Source organism: Schistocerca nitens, chromosome 2 (genome assembly GCF_023898315.1).
Source record: "Schistocerca nitens isolate TAMUIC-IGC-003100 chromosome 2, iqSchNite1.1, whole genome shotgun sequence".
Classification (NCBI taxonomy): domain Eukaryota; kingdom Metazoa; phylum Arthropoda; class Insecta; order Orthoptera; family Acrididae; genus Schistocerca; species Schistocerca nitens.
Genome location: NC_064615.1, coordinates 439,581,218 through 439,598,301, shown reverse-complemented (window position 1 = coordinate 439,598,301; position 17,084 = coordinate 439,581,218). Strand labels below are relative to the sequence as shown.

Here is a 17,084-nt window from a genome sequence, read left to right as displayed (position 1 = left end):
TTAAGTAAATTAGAGTACTATTGTGTAACAGGAAATGTTTCAAAATAGTTCAAATCCTATATCTCTGACAGAAGACAAAGGGTGTCAATAGGAAAGAGACTTGTATTAAGCTATCAGGCACCATTCAGCTGGGAACAAATAACATGTGGTGTCCCCTTAGGTTCCCTCTTAGGACTCATATATTTTTGTGTATATCAACAACCTTTTATCAGTAACATTACCAGATGTTAAGTTTGTTTTCTCTACAGATGATACAAACATTTCAATAAATAGTAACTCAAGTACAGTCTCAGAAAGGTCAGCTAATGAAATTTTTATGGACATTAATAGATGTTTCTCTATCACTGAACCTTGAAAAAACAAGTGTATACAAAAAATGTAATGACAAGCAGATAGAAGAAGTTGACAGTGTTAAATTCTTTGGATTACTGCTTGACAATAAATTTAACTGGGAGAAGTATACCACAGAACTGCTGAAGCACCTAAGCAAATCTCTTTTTGCTATGCAAATGTTGTCAGACGTAGGTGATGTAAAAAATTAAGGAACTAGCATGCTATGCTTACTTTCATTTCATAATGTCATGCGTGTTTATTTTCTGGGGTAAGCCAAGCCAAGCTAAAGTCTTCTGGAACCATAAACAAGCATTATGAATTATTTGTGATGCAAACTCAAGCACATACTGCAGAGGGCTGTTTAAGGAACTTGGGATACTAAAATACTGCTTCACAATATATTTATTCTTTAATGAAAGTTGTCATTACAAGTATATATTTTTTTTCAAACCAACAGCTCAGTTCATGGAATCAATACTAGAAATAAGAATAACTTTCACAATGATTTAAAGTCTCTTACTGTGGTTCAGAAAGGTGTCCACTGGACAGCAACACAATTTTTCAATAACATGCCAGCAGCCATGGAAAGTTTATCTAGTAATGAAGTTCCGTTTGAGAAGATGGTTCAAATGGCTCTGAGCACTATGGGACTTAACATCTATGGTCATCAGTCCCCTAGAACTTAGAACTACTTAAACCTAACTAACCTAAGGACAGCACACAACAGTTTGAGAAGAGTCTAAAGGATTTATTGGTGGCCATCTCCTTCTACGCCATTAATGAATTTCTTAGTAGAACCAGCTGAAGTGTGTATGTTATTAATAATATCGCATAATGTGAATATTTTGTAGAATCTGTAAAACTTTTTGCAGTAATGCAGTCATATATTATTTGATGATGTTAAGTATTGTCATATGCACCTAAGTGTATTGAAAGTTCAATATTTGGTGATAATTTTTATATCCTTTTAAATGTAAATATGCTTAAGTCTTTTTTCTGATCTTATTTTGTGTGTATTTATTGTGTAGTCTTGTTTTCTGGCACATTCCACATCCCAGAGGATATCCTCACTATGAATGAACTGGAATGAAAAGTACATCTCCAAACAAAAAATATTGTGTCATCTATTCTGTAGTTTTTCCTTCACAGTGTCTTTAAGATTCTGTGCCAAGATGAAGTTTACAGCTTTTTGCACAGAACTCTATGCAACCCAGAAGCAGTGGAATGATTGAGATATGATTGGCAGAAGGTTTGAATCATTTTCTCTAATTCCATAAAATGGACTTCAGAAGACGTACCTAGCAGATAAAATGCTAAAACATATTTGTCTCATTCACATCCTTGAAGGCTCATAATTATGGGGTTCAGTGAACACAATTCATAAGCAAATGGAAGAATAAAATACTCTCTTCACATTTTATAATGGCGAGAAAAGTAAGTGTCATTATACTGATTAGTAATCAACCACAATCCCATGTATGGTGTTTCAGCAAAGCTCACAATTTGCAGACTTTGGTTTTTTGGTAGAATACTGGGAAAGCACAACCTATCTACAAAGGAGATTGCTTGTAAATCACTCATGTGGCCAGTTCTAGAATATTGCTGAAGTGTACCAAAAGAAATTAACACAGTATATTGAACGTATACGTAGAAGGGCAGCATGAATGTTCACAGGTTTGTCTGATCTGGGGGAGAGTGTCACAAAGATGCCAAACAAAGTTAACTGGAAGACATTTGAAGATAGATGCAAATTATACCGAGAAAGTCTATTAATAAAGTTTCAAGAACTGGTTTTAAATGATGACTCTAAGAATATTCTATAGAATCCTACACACTGCTCACATAGTGATCATGAAGATAAGATTAGAATAATTACTTCTCACACAGAGGCATTCAAACAATCATTCTTCACACACTCCATATATGAATGGAGCAGGAAGAAACCCTAATAACTGGTACAATGAGACTACCCTCTGTCACGCACCTCATGGTGGTATTCAGAATATAGAAGTAGATTTAGGTGTAGATTGTCCCCAGAGCTGCTCATTGTCCTTTGGTTCTGAGTTGGCTTGAAGGACTGAACCAGAGACTTCGAAGGTTCTGTGACAAGTTAGGCTTGACTTCCTCATCTTGCAACTTGGGGTTGAGAACTGTAGGGTCCCCCCTTAATGGGTCAGGTGTACACTACACATCAGAGGCTGCTACTCAGGTAGCTGACTGTGTGTGGGGTGCACACAAGGGTTTTTTAGATTTGGTGACTCTCTATCCAGTCCGGATAATGAAAGCTGTAGGAAACCCAGAAGTATCAGTGTAAGACTGATAGAAATCACTCCTACAGGAAAGAGTATTAAAATTCTAATGGTAAACTACTAAAGCCTTTGCAACAAAGTGCCAAGGTTTGAAGCGCTCATGAAAAGCAGTGAAGCTCACATAATATGAGGTACAGAAAGCTGGCTGAAACCTGAAATTGATACCAGTGAGATTTTTGGGGAAATTTAAGTGTATATTGAAAGAATAGGCAAAAGGGAAATGAAGGTGGTCGATTTGCCACAGTAGACAAGAAACTCAAATCCACTGAGATAGAAATTGAAGCTGCATATTAGATTGTTTTGACAAGGTAGGCAGCCACCAGACTCATCTTCTTATGTGACCAAAAAATCTTTAGAGAAAACCTCATTTCACTTATATGTAACTTCCCCAGTCATACTGTAACCATTAGTGGAGACTTAAATCATCCAACAATTAACTGGGAAAATTACAGTTTTGTTATTGGAGGGTGTGAGAAGGCATCCTGTGAAACACTGCTAAATGTCTACCTAGAACAATAGTTAGGAATCCCACTCATGATGGAAATATATTGGATCTAATGGCAACAAAAATAGACCTGACCTCTTTGATAATGTCCACACTGAAACTGGTAGCAGTGACCATGACACAGTTGTAACAACAATGATTACCAAAGTGCAAAGGACAACTAAAATTAGCAGAAATATGCATACATTCACTAAACTAGATAAAAATATCAATAGTCCCATATCTCAGTGAGGAACTCGAACCTTACAGCACAGGGCTGGAGAATGTAGAGTAACTGTGGCTCAGGTCTAAAAGAATAGTTGACCATGCACTGGACAGACATAATGGGAGGGACCTCCATGATATACAGTCACTGTAAAGAAGCTTCTCAAGAAACAGAGATTACTGCATAACAGGTGTGAAACAAAGTGTAGGGTTATAGAGAGAGGGATGCTGAATGAAACACATTTTGCTGTCAAGAGACTAATGCATGATTCCTTCAATGACTACCACAGCAGAATACTGTGAAATGATATTTCACCGAAACAAAGGTAGTGTCCACATCCTAGCGAATGAGGCAGAACTCAAATTGAGGGTAGCAAAGCAAAAGCTCAAATGCTTAACTTCATTTTCAAATGTTCCTTTACAAAGGAAAACCCAGGATAATTCCCATAACTTAATCCCTGTATGACAAAAATATGAATGAAATAAGTTTTAGTGTTAGCAGTGTTGAGAAACAGCTGAAATTGTTAAAATTGAACAAACTCCAGGGCTCAATGGAATTCCTGTCAGATTCTACACTGAATTTGTGGCTGAGTTAGCCTCTCTTCTAACTATAATCTATCATAGATCCCTTGAATAAAAAACCATGTCCAGTTCTTGGAAAAAAAGCACAGGTCACATCTGTCTACAAGAAGGATGGTAGAAGTGATCCACAAAACTACTGTCCAGTATCCTTGACTTCTATTCATTATAGAATCTTAGAAAATATTCTGAGCTCAAACATAATGATGTATCTTGAACAGAAAGACCTCCTTAATGCGAACCAGTATGGGTTTGAAAAACATTGGTCATGTGAAATCCTATTTGCACTTTTCTTACAAGACACACTGAAAGCTTTGGATCATGGTTGTCAGATAGGTGCAGTATTTCTTGATTTCTGAAAAGCATTTGACTCAGTACCAAACCTACACTTGTTGCCAAAAGTGTAATTGTATGAGGTATCAAGTGAAATTTGTGACTGGATTGAGAGCTTTATGGTAAGGAGGATGCAGGATGAGATTTTCACTCTGCAGTGGAGTCTGCGCTGATATGAAACTTTCTGGCAGATTGAAACTGTGTGCCCGACTGAGACTTGAACCTGGGACCTTTGCCTTTTGTGGGAAAGTGCTCTACCACTGAGCTACCCAAGCATGACCCACACCCCATCCTCACAACCTTACTTCTGTCAGTATCTCGTCTCCTACCTTCCAAACTTTACAGAAACTCTCCAGCGAACCTTGCAGAACTAGCACTCCTGAAAGAAAGGATATTGTGGAGACATTGGTTAGCCACAGCCTGGGGGATGTTTTCAGAATGAGATTTTCACTCTGCAGTGGAGTGTACACTGATATGAAACTTCCTAGCAGATTGAAACTGTGTGCCCGACTGAGACTTGAACTTGGGACCTTTGCCTTTTGTGGGAAAGTGCTCTACCACTGAGCTACACAAGCATGACTCACACCCCATCCTCACAACCTTACTTCTGTCAGTATCTCATCTCCTACCTTCCAAACTTTACAGAAACTCTCCAGCGAACCTTGCAGAACTAGCACTCCTGAAAGAAAGGATATTGTGGAAACATTGGTGAGCCACAGCCTGGGGGATGTTTTCAGAATGAGATTTTCACCCTGCAGTGGAGTGTACACTGATATGAAACTTCCTGGCAGATTAAAACTGTGTGCCAGACCTAGACCCGAACTCGGGACCTTTGCCTTTCACGGGCAAGTGGTAGAGCACTTGCCCATGAAAGGCAAAGGTTCTGAGTTTGAGTCTCAGTCCGGCACACAGTTTTAATCTACCAAGAAGTTTCAGGATGCAGGATGTTATCTTGGATGGAGAATCATCGTCAGATGTAGAAGTAATTTAAGCTGTGCTGCATGGTAGCAAGTTTGGCCCCTAGCTGTTCATGTTGTATATTAATGGCCTTGCACACAATATTAATAGCAACCTCAGACTTTTCACGGACAATGCAGTTATCTATAATGAACTACTATCTGAAAGAAGCTGCCCACATATTCAGTCAGATATTGATAAGATTTCAAAGTTAAGCCAAGATTGACAATTTGCTTTAAATGTTCAGGAATGTAAACACACTTCACAAACCAAAAAAATGTAGAATCCTGTGATAATGATATCAGTGGGTGACTGTTGTAATTAGCCAATTCATAGAAGTACCCGGGTGTAACACTTTGTAGGGATATGAAATGGAATGATTACATACGCTCACTCCTGGGTAAAGCAGATGTTTGACTTCGATTTATTAATAGAATCCTGGAGAAGTGCAATCCCTCTACAAAGGAGATCGCTTACAAATCACTTGTATGACTGGTTCTAGAGTATTGCTCTAGTGTGTGGGATCCATACCAAAAGGACTAACAGGAGTTATTGAACGTATACAGAGAAGGGCAGCACGAATGGTCACAGCTTTGTTTCATCTGTGGGAGAGGAACTGAACTGGTAGACTCTTGAAGATAGACATAAACTGTCTCAAGAAAGTCTATTAACAAAGTTTCAAGAACCAGCATTAAATGATGACTCTAGGAATATACTACAATTCTGTAAGTGTTGCTCACATAGGAATCATGAGGATAAGATTAGGATAATTACTGCACAACAGAGGCATTCAATCAATCATTCTTCCCATGCTACATAGGTGAGTGAAATAGGAAGAAACCCTAATAACTAGTACAGTGGGATGTACCCTCTGCCATGCACCTCACAGTGGTTTGCAGAATAGAGACATAGATGTAGATGTTTGTATACAGGGCAATGAGTTGGCTGACATGGCAGTGAGGAGTGCCTATAGTGATAACAGTGTACTCCTATGAACTGCCCCCTTGGATTCTATTACTTCATTTTTAACACAAAAGTTACATGTGATTGGGAGAGCTGGATGCATAAAGCAACAAACAGTTTAAGCCAACAGTTCTGTCAAGGTCACACAGATGGAAATAAGTGGCTTTGATGTGATTGAGCATTGGACACTGCACTTTGTTACAAGGTCAATTTTTGTGGGGTAAGAAAAACCTGCAGTGTGCTATACTTGTGGTGTATGAGTGAAGATGCGCCACATTTTGATTGAATGAGTTTAGTAGTAAGAAATAGGGAATAGGTTTTGTATATTGTCAACAGCTCAACTTAAGTGTTGGATATTTTAATATTTTACAGTGGGTGGGCCATTCTTTTATTGCAGGTGATTTTCATCCCTCCCATAAGAGATAATAACTTTTCTCTGTACTTGTCATTTTCTGCAACTAAAACATTTGTATACAAATGATTTTCTATCTGTGAGCAACATGGTCAGACTGTGTTGTACATCTAATTAGATAATTAACATGTTACATTTTCTGAATGTAACTTTCTGATAATCCAGTTTTTCATAAATGGGGTTGTTTTACAGAGAAACCATCAGAGATAGGACTTGTACCTGATGTTGGGAAGGTTGGAGGATGTGAATCGGATACAACTGCGGGAGGCAGTAATGGCTGTAGTGGATTGATGAGCTCAAGCCCACATGAATCAGTCTGCTTGCCCACACCAATGCGTGTGTCATTGGGACGCAGGCAAGATATTAGTCCATATGCAACTTTCCAGGTCCCCAATTCCATGGGGAGTGAAGGTGCAGTGGAAGGTGTCCCACTCACTATGGACCATTGCTCTCAGGGTCAGCCTCTGGAAGGAGTCAATGTTGACATATACAAGGTAATAAACAGTATCTTTGGAGTGATGTGTGCTATGATAAAACAAATTTGGTTGCCAAATTCCAATGAATTATGCAATTTCCTTTGTTAGTGTAAATTCATTCTATTCTTGTACTTACTTACACTTTTTTAACTCTGTTTTGTTATGTAGCAGTGGGTAACTAACTTCATCTAAAAGGAAATTTCAGTACCATATTTCATCATTGAAGAAACATTACCATGTGACAGACTTCTCCAATTTTCCTGATTTTGGTCAGATGATGTAATTGACTCATTGCACCTGCAGTTACTGTGGAAACTGCCAATTTTCAACTCCCTGCAGTGAATATGAAGCTCAAAGAAAACCATGTATGTGCAAAAGTATGAAATACTGTGTAACAGAAATGTCGTACACTGTATGATGTTATTTGTGTAAGATTCTGTTGCCTGTAGGGAGGTTGTAACATCAGAAGACTATAGCATAATCCAAGAAGACTGACAAATGATTGACAATAGATGCAGTGCTTGGCATCTGTCTGTCATTCTCAAAAACATATCTCCCTTTCATACACTAATTCCAAGTGACCAATGATTTCTTTCTTATTGAAAAGATTGTCTTGTGGAACCATTTCCATCAGCTGAGACTCGAGAATTGCTTTCAGGTATGGAGAGATAAATAACAGGGGATAAAAATGTGCTATGGCTGTGTGCCCTTTTGCATTTTCATGGCAAATCAACACAGAGTCAGTTATACAGTACTGTTTCTTCAATGATGATTTGTAGTTTGTGAATACACATTATTTGTACAACATTTTTGTTCATCTCTAAATATCTGAAATATAATGCTTTAATATTTGTTTTTATTTGAATTGAATATAATGGCTTTCCACTTTACCTATACCAGTAATATACTGTTTAATGATATCACTAAGTGATGTTACAACATCAAAAATTAATCTGTCAAATTGCATTTTTATTTTCATTATTTGAATTTTGAAGTACAATTCACTTTTAACCATAAATAAATGCTACATTAAGTTTTTTTACTAAAGTGCTGGATGTGAATGTGCCTGCTTTTACTTGAAAGTGAAATTTCTCAGGAAGAGGAAAACCATTTTTTAAGTTATTCCAGGACAATAATGATTGAATGCAGCCTTTTACAATACTTTCTTCCTCAAATAAATAATTTTGCACAACCACTGACCAGAAACAGGCACATAGACTTGTTATTAAGTGCCTAAAACTAACATCATTCTAAAGTTATGCTTTCTGACTGGCATTTCCTCTTAAGAATGCTGACAAGAAAGTGCTGCAGAGAAAAAAACAAACCAAGATTTAAGCAAATGACTCTTACCTAATACTTGGACACCAGCTTCCTTGAGAGAAACTAACCTTGGAACCTCTTCCCTTCACTTGAAGACTTCTTCAGTCTGCAATTGATCTGTGGAAGCCCAATTGGCTGAACATTGAAAGTGGACACCATCATGACAATTTATTCTCTGTAAGAACAACCAGATATGGCTGCTATTGTAGTTAGTGTTTACTCTGGGGATTGAAAGACAATATGAGAAATGGGATTTCTTTATAAAGTCAATGGCTATGTGACTTCGGAGAAAAGGCACTATCACACATACATCAGTACATTTCATCCTGTATCCAGAGCGGTTCAGTGATTTAGAAAGATAATACATTATGGTAAATTTTAACCTATGGCTATTTGTTGTTTCTCTTTATTTTGTTTCTGGATTTTTGTAGTTTATTCCAGTAATGTTTATTATTTTTTACAACCTGTCTTGTAATGTTTACATTTGGTATTTTCGAAAAATTCTCTCATTTTTAATAAATTCCATTCTGCTATTTAACTTTTTGGTATTCACAAACTAGATCTTACCATCATCCTGTTATCAACTGACCTAATATGGTTCCACAATAACTGTAATTGTGTGTGCTACAGGTAAATTTCGTGAGTGCTCAGAATCAATTTGATGATGGCTTACAAGTTTCCACAGTGAAGTCTCAAGAGCCCCTGGTTTGAAATAACATGTTTTCACACTTTGCTTCACTCTGAGTGTATTCATTATGACTGTAGAATGAGGGATGTAGCACTGTTGTCATCAAGATAATCATTATCACAACTGATGGGGGTATGCAGTAACATCTCTTATAAAAGGCAGACTGTCAAATCACAAGAAATAGTCTGTATGCCAACAAATAAATCAGCTCAACAAAAAATGAGCATTAATATATATACTGGAGATTCTGAAAACTTAATTTGTGTCTGACAGAAAATATCTATATAGCATATTCTGCAGAGTTGTCAGGAAGAAAAACAAAACCAACTGCCACAATTTGCTAGAACTTTTTTCATATCATCATCATCTTCTTCTCCTTCTTCTGTTGCACTACTCCAATCAATTGTGAATCATCACCTCTTACACAGTTTTTTGCCAAGTAATCTGATTTTCTGCTAATTCTTTTAAATTCCAACATATCATTGTTTGCAGGTCTTTTTCAGCACCATCAACCCACATTGTTTTTGGGTGATTTTACTCTCACCAACTTCTGGAGTGTTCAGTTAAGCTCTTCTTTGGCACCTCTTTACCATCTATTCATGGGCTCCTATCTGTTTTAATGAGTTTGCTATTTTTCTGATTGGTGAATTTTTACAGGTAGCATAAAGTCCATTTTCACACCATTCTCCAATTTCCACCTTCATAATGTGAACCTATTATTCTGCTGAGCATCTTCCTCTTAAAGCCATCCAGTATGTAGGTGTTTTCCTTACTGTTAGTGGCCAAGTTTCTGAAGTGTATGTGGACACTGATCCTACAAGTGTCTTATATGCTATTTAGTCTTGTGAGATAAAACTCTTCAAGAAAGTACTTTCATTGTACCAAAATGGGTTCCATTGGCTATAACTATAGTTGAATAGGCATAAGTTGATCCATGACAGCTGCAATGGGGTGGGACAGCAGTTTTGTGAGCCTACCTCAAATAATAACGTGAAGCGATTTTACAAATATCTCTATGGCAGTGCCACAGAGCTGTCACAACTCTGCAAACAGCTACTGTTTTCACCTGCAGCTATTAGGCATTCCACAGTTGACAGACAGCAACAGCTCTGTGAGCTGTCAGGGATCTTTTAATGCTGTCTTGACTATAGTCTTTTATAATTTTGTAAAAGGTATTATTGTTTTCAGTTATGGTCTATCCCAGGTGTTTTAAACTGCTCAATCCTCTTAAGTTCACAGTTACATGTAGTTTTTGATATCAGCATGTTTCCGATATGTACTCTTCTACAATCCTCTGATTCACTGATAGTCAATCCCCTGTCTTAGTACAAAGAAGAACTTCTCTATTCCCCTCTGAGATCTTGTAACAGGACCTCATGATGTAAGCTAACACTGCAGTGATTCATAGGTTATCTGACTACATGTTCTCTAATCACATTTTCCAGTGTTACAAAGGGAAGAAGACAGTCTAGTTCATCCCCATACAGGACATCACTGTAAATATTCAGTGGTTTGGACATTACTCCTAAAACCACTACTTTGCTTCACATGATGTTGATTGTCATCTTCACCAACCTTGTCAGCACATCAAGTGTTACCATTTTTCTTAAGGCAGAGCATAATGCCCCTCCTACAGTTCACACTATCATATGTAGTTTAAAAACAATCATTAGGTAGTAAATGATGTATTCTTCTTCTTCTTTTTTTTTACTTACAGGAATCCAAGTTGACTTGGTGAACCTGTCTCTTTCTGAATAATTATGAGGAGAGGGTAAAAGGAAGATATCTTATATATTTTACCTCAAGTTTAAGAAGAAAGGGACCAGATAGTTTGTACAGATTGTCAAAGAATATGATTCCTTTTTTTCCACTGTTTTGGATTTAACTATCTTCTCAGGTCAACATCACCATTTTTATGAAATGTTGTTCCCACTTTCCACTAATCTGTTTTAGTGAATATACTGGGAATTTTTTTATTCTGGCACTCTTGTTCATTGGTTGTTTCAGAGCGGCATCATTTGTTAATTCCTTTCTCCACTCTCATGACTTATCTTCATTCCAGCACCTTTCACTAACGGACAGCCTTTTTTTTAATTTTTTTTATAGACTATAAATAAAAGACAAGTTCATAGAAAACTGTTATTTTATTACCAAAAGTTTTGTACACTTATAGTTACTTTTCAAAATAATCATCGAAAAGTTTGAGACATTTATCGTAGCTGTGGACAAGATTTGCAATACCCTCTTCAAAAGATGTTGCTGCCAATGATTTCAAATGAGCATTGATGTTGGTTTGAAGATCTTCATTGGTTTGAAAGTGCTGCCCTCCTAGCCACATCTTCAGTTCATGAAAAAAGTGAAAGTCACTGGGTGCCAGGGTTCCTGAAGTCAGCAATCCTCTTCATTTGTTTTGAATGGCTCTCTGCAAACATTGTAAAGTTTCACAATAAGCAGCTTCATTGATAGTGGTTCCAGGCTGCATAAACTCTAAAAGCAACACCGCTTTTTGGTCTGAAAACTCGTTCAACAAGATCGGCTATAACGACAGACTTGTGTCCTTGGCCCCATTCATCATGCACATCATTTTGGCCATCTTTAAACTTTCAGCACCATTCATGCACAACACCATCAGTCATGAAGTTATCACCATAGATTTGGCTCATTCTCCGATGAATTTCTGCTGCACTATTCCCTTCTGCTTGCACTTGGTGGGAGCAACAATGGCAGCAGCCATGTTTACATGGCTGTAGTGCAATGCAGACTGATGCCTTGAGGTCGGCAATGGCAGAGTGTGTAGTGCAAGAGTTGCGCAGTAGCTGTGTATCATATACTTCACTCATATCCATAAATACACCACTAAATATTATTTTTGTCTTCTTTTTCAGTATGGCAGCAGTGCAGATTCTGTCTACACAAAAATTTGTAAAACGTCACAGTATGATGATGATGCTGTGGACTGGATCCCACTTCACAGTTTGTACAAATCCCACAGGTACTGACATTAAACTGTTTTGCGGCAAGCAGGCCTCTGTCTTCCAAACCATTTCCTCCATTTGCATAAAAACAAATGAGGAGGAGTTTATGGATTTAATGGTCTACAATACATTCAAGTGCCTTTTTCTAAAATTTTGTGAGTACAGTTTTCAAGTTGCCAGTCAAAAGAAAATATTTCCTCAGCTACACCTTAAGTGCCCACTGTGTACAAGTGCTTGAGGCTTCTGCACCCTCAATGTTATGCAGTACACTGAAGCACAATAACTGGAAGAATAATGTGAGAAACATATACATACAAAGGCTTAAAAATATGTGTCAATTTCTCAGTGTTCCCTTCCATTTGTATGGCATACATTTCACAATAAATGCATGTGGAATAGCTGGAAAATCCCTTTGCAATATTTGTTGCATCATTGTTGTGACTATATAATACTACTCATTATTGTATAAATTTTTATAATTGATTGTAGCAGTATTTGTGTCACTGAGTTTTTGAAGAAGTTCTGTGCAGATATATGCAAGATAATATACCAAAATACTGCAATCCACAAGTATTTATTTTGGACATATTAAATAAATACTTCAGTAAGTGTACTTCAATGGGGTAAATAATCACACATCATTAGTATTTTAAGTTTTGAATGCAACAGTGTTACCCTTGTTGTCATGAATGAAGTCATGCTCACAGGAAGTTAACAGGTATGCTGACATTTAGAACAGGCCATAAAGTCGCAGTGATTAAAAACAATAAGTAAAATATGTGAACTGAAGTTGGAACCTATGGTATTGTTTGTCAAGTATTTGACATAAGAAATGCTCTTCTGTTTTGTAAACTTGTTACATGATGTATGTCTGTTTATCTCACCAGATAATACTTTGAAGATTCTTGTACTTCTTGAAAATTCAAACAACAACAGGTGGAAGTAACTTTTAACCAGATTATTGCAGTCTCATAAAATTTTGTTGGAAATATAAGCTATAAAATGTTTGCATCTTGATATATTTATTGTCAATGAAAGAGAAAGAAATTAAATTATTTTGAACAGAATTAACCTCTACAAAAAGTTATTTATCATACAATCCTGATGTACTTGTTGTAACCAGAAAAATAAAATAATTGTTGTATACTGTGTTGAATATATCTAATGTGTATCAAAGTGAATTAAACTTGATATTTTTAAGGAATGAGAACAGAAGCTCAAAATCATATTACATTCTCTAGGGTACCTTGAGCGTTCTTAAACAAATTTCTCAGCTATACTGTTATTGTAGAAATGTTTTTTGGATGAGATGTTGGATGTAATTGTGCAATCCCACTGACATTCCATCAGCACAACTGGCTGACATCTTCAAGTGTGATGAACACAATGCTGAGCTGTCACTGAAGCTTCCTACTTTTATTTTATTTTATTTTTTTGAGTCATCAGTTTTCTGACTGGTTTGATGCAGCCTGTGATGAATTCCTCTCCTGTGTCAACCTCTTCATCTCAGAGTAGCACTTGCAACCTACAACTCCTACTTAAGCCAGTCTGAATAGTAAATGTGCAGGTATGAAGGGGCCAAATTCAGTGGCCAGTTACAAAGACTTCCTCATTGATACTGGGAAGAATAGCCGTGCCACCTACCAGATTATGCATCAAGAATTTCAGCACACATGCAAAGGCTGTCATTCCTAGCATGCTGCCATTAGCTGACCCAGCAGCCTCCTTCAGAAGCTGCAAGCTGAAATTCATGTCCACTATCGTCATCCAAATACTTAAGTCACTACCAAAGCATCACCCTTTGTCTGACCAGTGTATCTCTTTTGTGGTCCCCATGACTTCAAACCGTCAGTAATGGATTCAGTATTGGGCTACATTGGAACCCTCTCTCTCTCTCTCTCTCTCTCTCTCTCTCTCTCTCTCTCTCTGTTCACAAGGTTTATTCAGCTGCAAATTTTCCCCTCCTCATTAATTATGCTAACCTACTATAAAAATGTTGATGAGAGTCCTTTGATATTGTTGTAGCCCATATTGTGCCCCATTCTGAGAAAATATGGGCCACTGCAGACTTCCATGGGTGGTCCAGATGTGTGTCATCGATGTCTGTTGCATCTGTGTTCCACTGTGCAACAGATTTGTCCAGTGTATGGATTGCAACATGTAGGTAGAATCTTATAAATATCAGACCTTATAAAACTTAGATCCTTCGCTTAGCCTAGAAGAACTAAGAATTGGCAGATGGAACATGCATTTAACTTTGTTTATTTAAAATATTTTCCTATTTTTGAAGAAACACTGCTGTCAAATGGCAAGATGACTATTACTCCATGTCATTCATTTTGTTCAAGCACCTCACATCATCTTACATATGCTGGTTATAAGGCATGATAGATCTCCTGTTTGGAATATTCCTTTTGTAGGAGTTTGGTATGGAGATGGTATAACTCATCAGTTAAGCTGTCTGAATCTGAAACAGATCATCTCTGTGGACCAATATCCTAGAATGCCACTTCACTGTAAAGGATCGTGACAGCTGGTGGTCTACAAACATAAGTTTGTGAGTACAGGTTTACAGTATGCAGTGCAACTCAATTTTTTTTCTCCATCTCCACTATAAACTTGATGTTAGAATGAAGATAATTCAGAAATTGTAAAAATACATCCAGTAATGCAAGCCAGAAAGCCAGATTACAAAGATGTCATCCATATAACACCAAAAGCAAGTATGTTTTAACTCCAATGACAGACATGCTCTCGCCTCAAGATCTTCCTTAAAATGTTAGCCACAATGGGTGGCAAGGGACTACTCATATGACACCATCAGTGTGTTCAAAGTAATGGTACCACAGGTGATGTGAAAATGGGTGTTCCTTAGTGATGTGTTATGTAGAGAAAAAATATATTCAGTTCACAAGCAGTACTCAAAATATTAGATCACGATGTTCCGTTCAAAACCTGACATGTTATAGTGTGAGAATTCGCACACAGCTGGGAACCGTCAAATGTCATTTAAAATCACATGAGAACAAAAGGATAATAGGCAGAGAGCGGTGACAGGATGCTAAAAGACTGAAGAAATTTATGAGAAGGGGGTAGTCCTCATGGCAGTGAGCCACATCTCCATAGGAGGGAAGGTGCCCGAGATGGGAGAGAGGAAGCATGTGTCCTGGCTCTTCACACAGTAGGCAAAATTCATGTTTGCACAGAACAACCTTGAGAAACTGTGAGCATGTGGCAACAAGTGCCAGCTGTGTGGCCCAGTCCATGCTTGAGGCAGTGTGATACAATACTCATCCTGTAGCTGTTGATGGCCAACTTCTGTGTGTGAATACCAGCAACAGTATTTTCTGATATCAATTTTGCATAAGAATTGACAACCCTTTGCTGTAAACAATTCAAGTTTTTCTTTGGGTCTTAGTGGGTTTCTGTTTGAAGCTACAGCAAAAACAAAATTCAAAAGATTCTGGCCACCATCTTTGAAACTCTTCATCTGCACTGAAAGCTGAAAGATGTTATAACTTCAATTTCAGATGAAATTATACCAACTGGAGAAGTGGGCATGATGTAAACATTACGAAACAATGCAGAAGGGAAATAGTCTGTCCCAAAACCAAATAGAAGGCAAAAACTAAAAATATGTGCCATATTTTATATTTTTGTAAGAAACACTTTGAAAAAATGAGTGTAACTAGATGTTTAAAACCAGTAGACAGACTTAATATAGTTGCAGAGCAATAAAACATGACTACAGAGATATCATTGAGAATTTCAGGCATAATTTCCCATGTGAAATATTGAAAATGTAGTTAAACAGATTAAATCCTGTAAACCTTGACAAATTCTTTTCAGTGACAAAGAAAGCATAATACATAAACATAAAAAATCTGAAGAGTGTTCTTAATAATCAAAAATTATATAGTAAAACTAGCTCAAAACAGAATTGCATGGATGCTAAAATATAGTTTCCCAAATTGGGCAGGTTTCCAGAATACACAAAGCTAACTAGGCTACATAAAATTCATCAGGAACTTACTGCATCCAGGACATAAACTGAATGTGCAAGAGCAAATGCACTTTCAGCTTCTTCAACACTAAGAATAAGAGACTGTATCAATAATCGCTTATAATGGGACTTGCGTATGTAAATAACTCCCTGCTCCATGGGTTTTGTGAGGCTGTCTGAATGTGATAGGAACCAAGCCAATTTCATGTTTGATAACTTGACTTTCAAGTGGCAGGTTGCATTGTCTAGGAAAAAGAGAACTTGACATTTTTTTCTTTTTTTTTCATATTGGCATTGAAAGAACCCAGCCATTCTTCCATAAGATCACTCTCCATCCATTCCTTTTTTATTACTTCACTATGTGACTGGAAGCTTACTGACATCCATGTTCTTGAAAGAACATGGTTATGCTACACCTTTCCAATCACCAGTGGCTTCTCCATTTCAACTAACACGTTTCCACACAGCAGTATAGTGAGTCTTTCCTTGGACACTTTTCCACTGTTACACTGTTCACCTCGAATTGTTAGAGATTTTGAAGGCACTGAATGATAAAACAGTCCCATTTCATCAGCACTGAGCACGTCTTTTGGGTCATAATTAGCAATTAGATTGTACAGTATTGCCTTCCATTCTGTTGTTACACTTACCTGCACATCCTTAGCTTCCCCACACACCTTATTCCTCATGACATTGTGGCTTACTTTGAAATTGTCCAGCAGTCCTGTGGATGCCTTAAATTTCATATTTCCAAGCTCCTTAGTGACTTTCAGTGCCTCACACTGCAACATCAGTCCATTTTCCCATCCCCTTTCACCCATTGATCCCATACCTCATCCTTGTTTCTTAAACTATCATAAACTTGTGTTTTACCACATTTAAAATGCAACATTACTTCACGTATAGAGTTTGTCCTTCTCACTCACCTCGATTATCTTAAACATTTCATTAAGTGTTAGTGACACATACTGTTTGTTTGACATCAGATTATCACTTAAAATGCTGCTAGTCAAATGAAACTGGCAGA

The 17,084-nt window shown here is 37.3% G+C and overlaps 1 protein-coding gene across 1 annotated transcript in view; it reads left to right on the top strand.

The window, feature by feature from the left end:
* The window catches only part of LOC126235074 (Down syndrome cell adhesion molecule-like protein 1 homolog), a 190,267-nt gene extending 177,326 nt beyond the window's left edge, over positions 1-12,941 (top strand). The window contains exons 22-23 of the mRNA XM_049943808.1: positions 6,788-7,089; positions 11,965-12,941. Coding sequence (XP_049799765.1) covers positions 6,788-7,089; positions 11,965-12,078 — 416 coding nt within the window. The 3' untranslated portion in view covers positions 12,079-12,941. The remainder of the gene's footprint in view (positions 1-6,787; positions 7,090-11,964) is intronic.
* Positions 12,942-17,084: the final 4,143 nt, after the last annotated feature.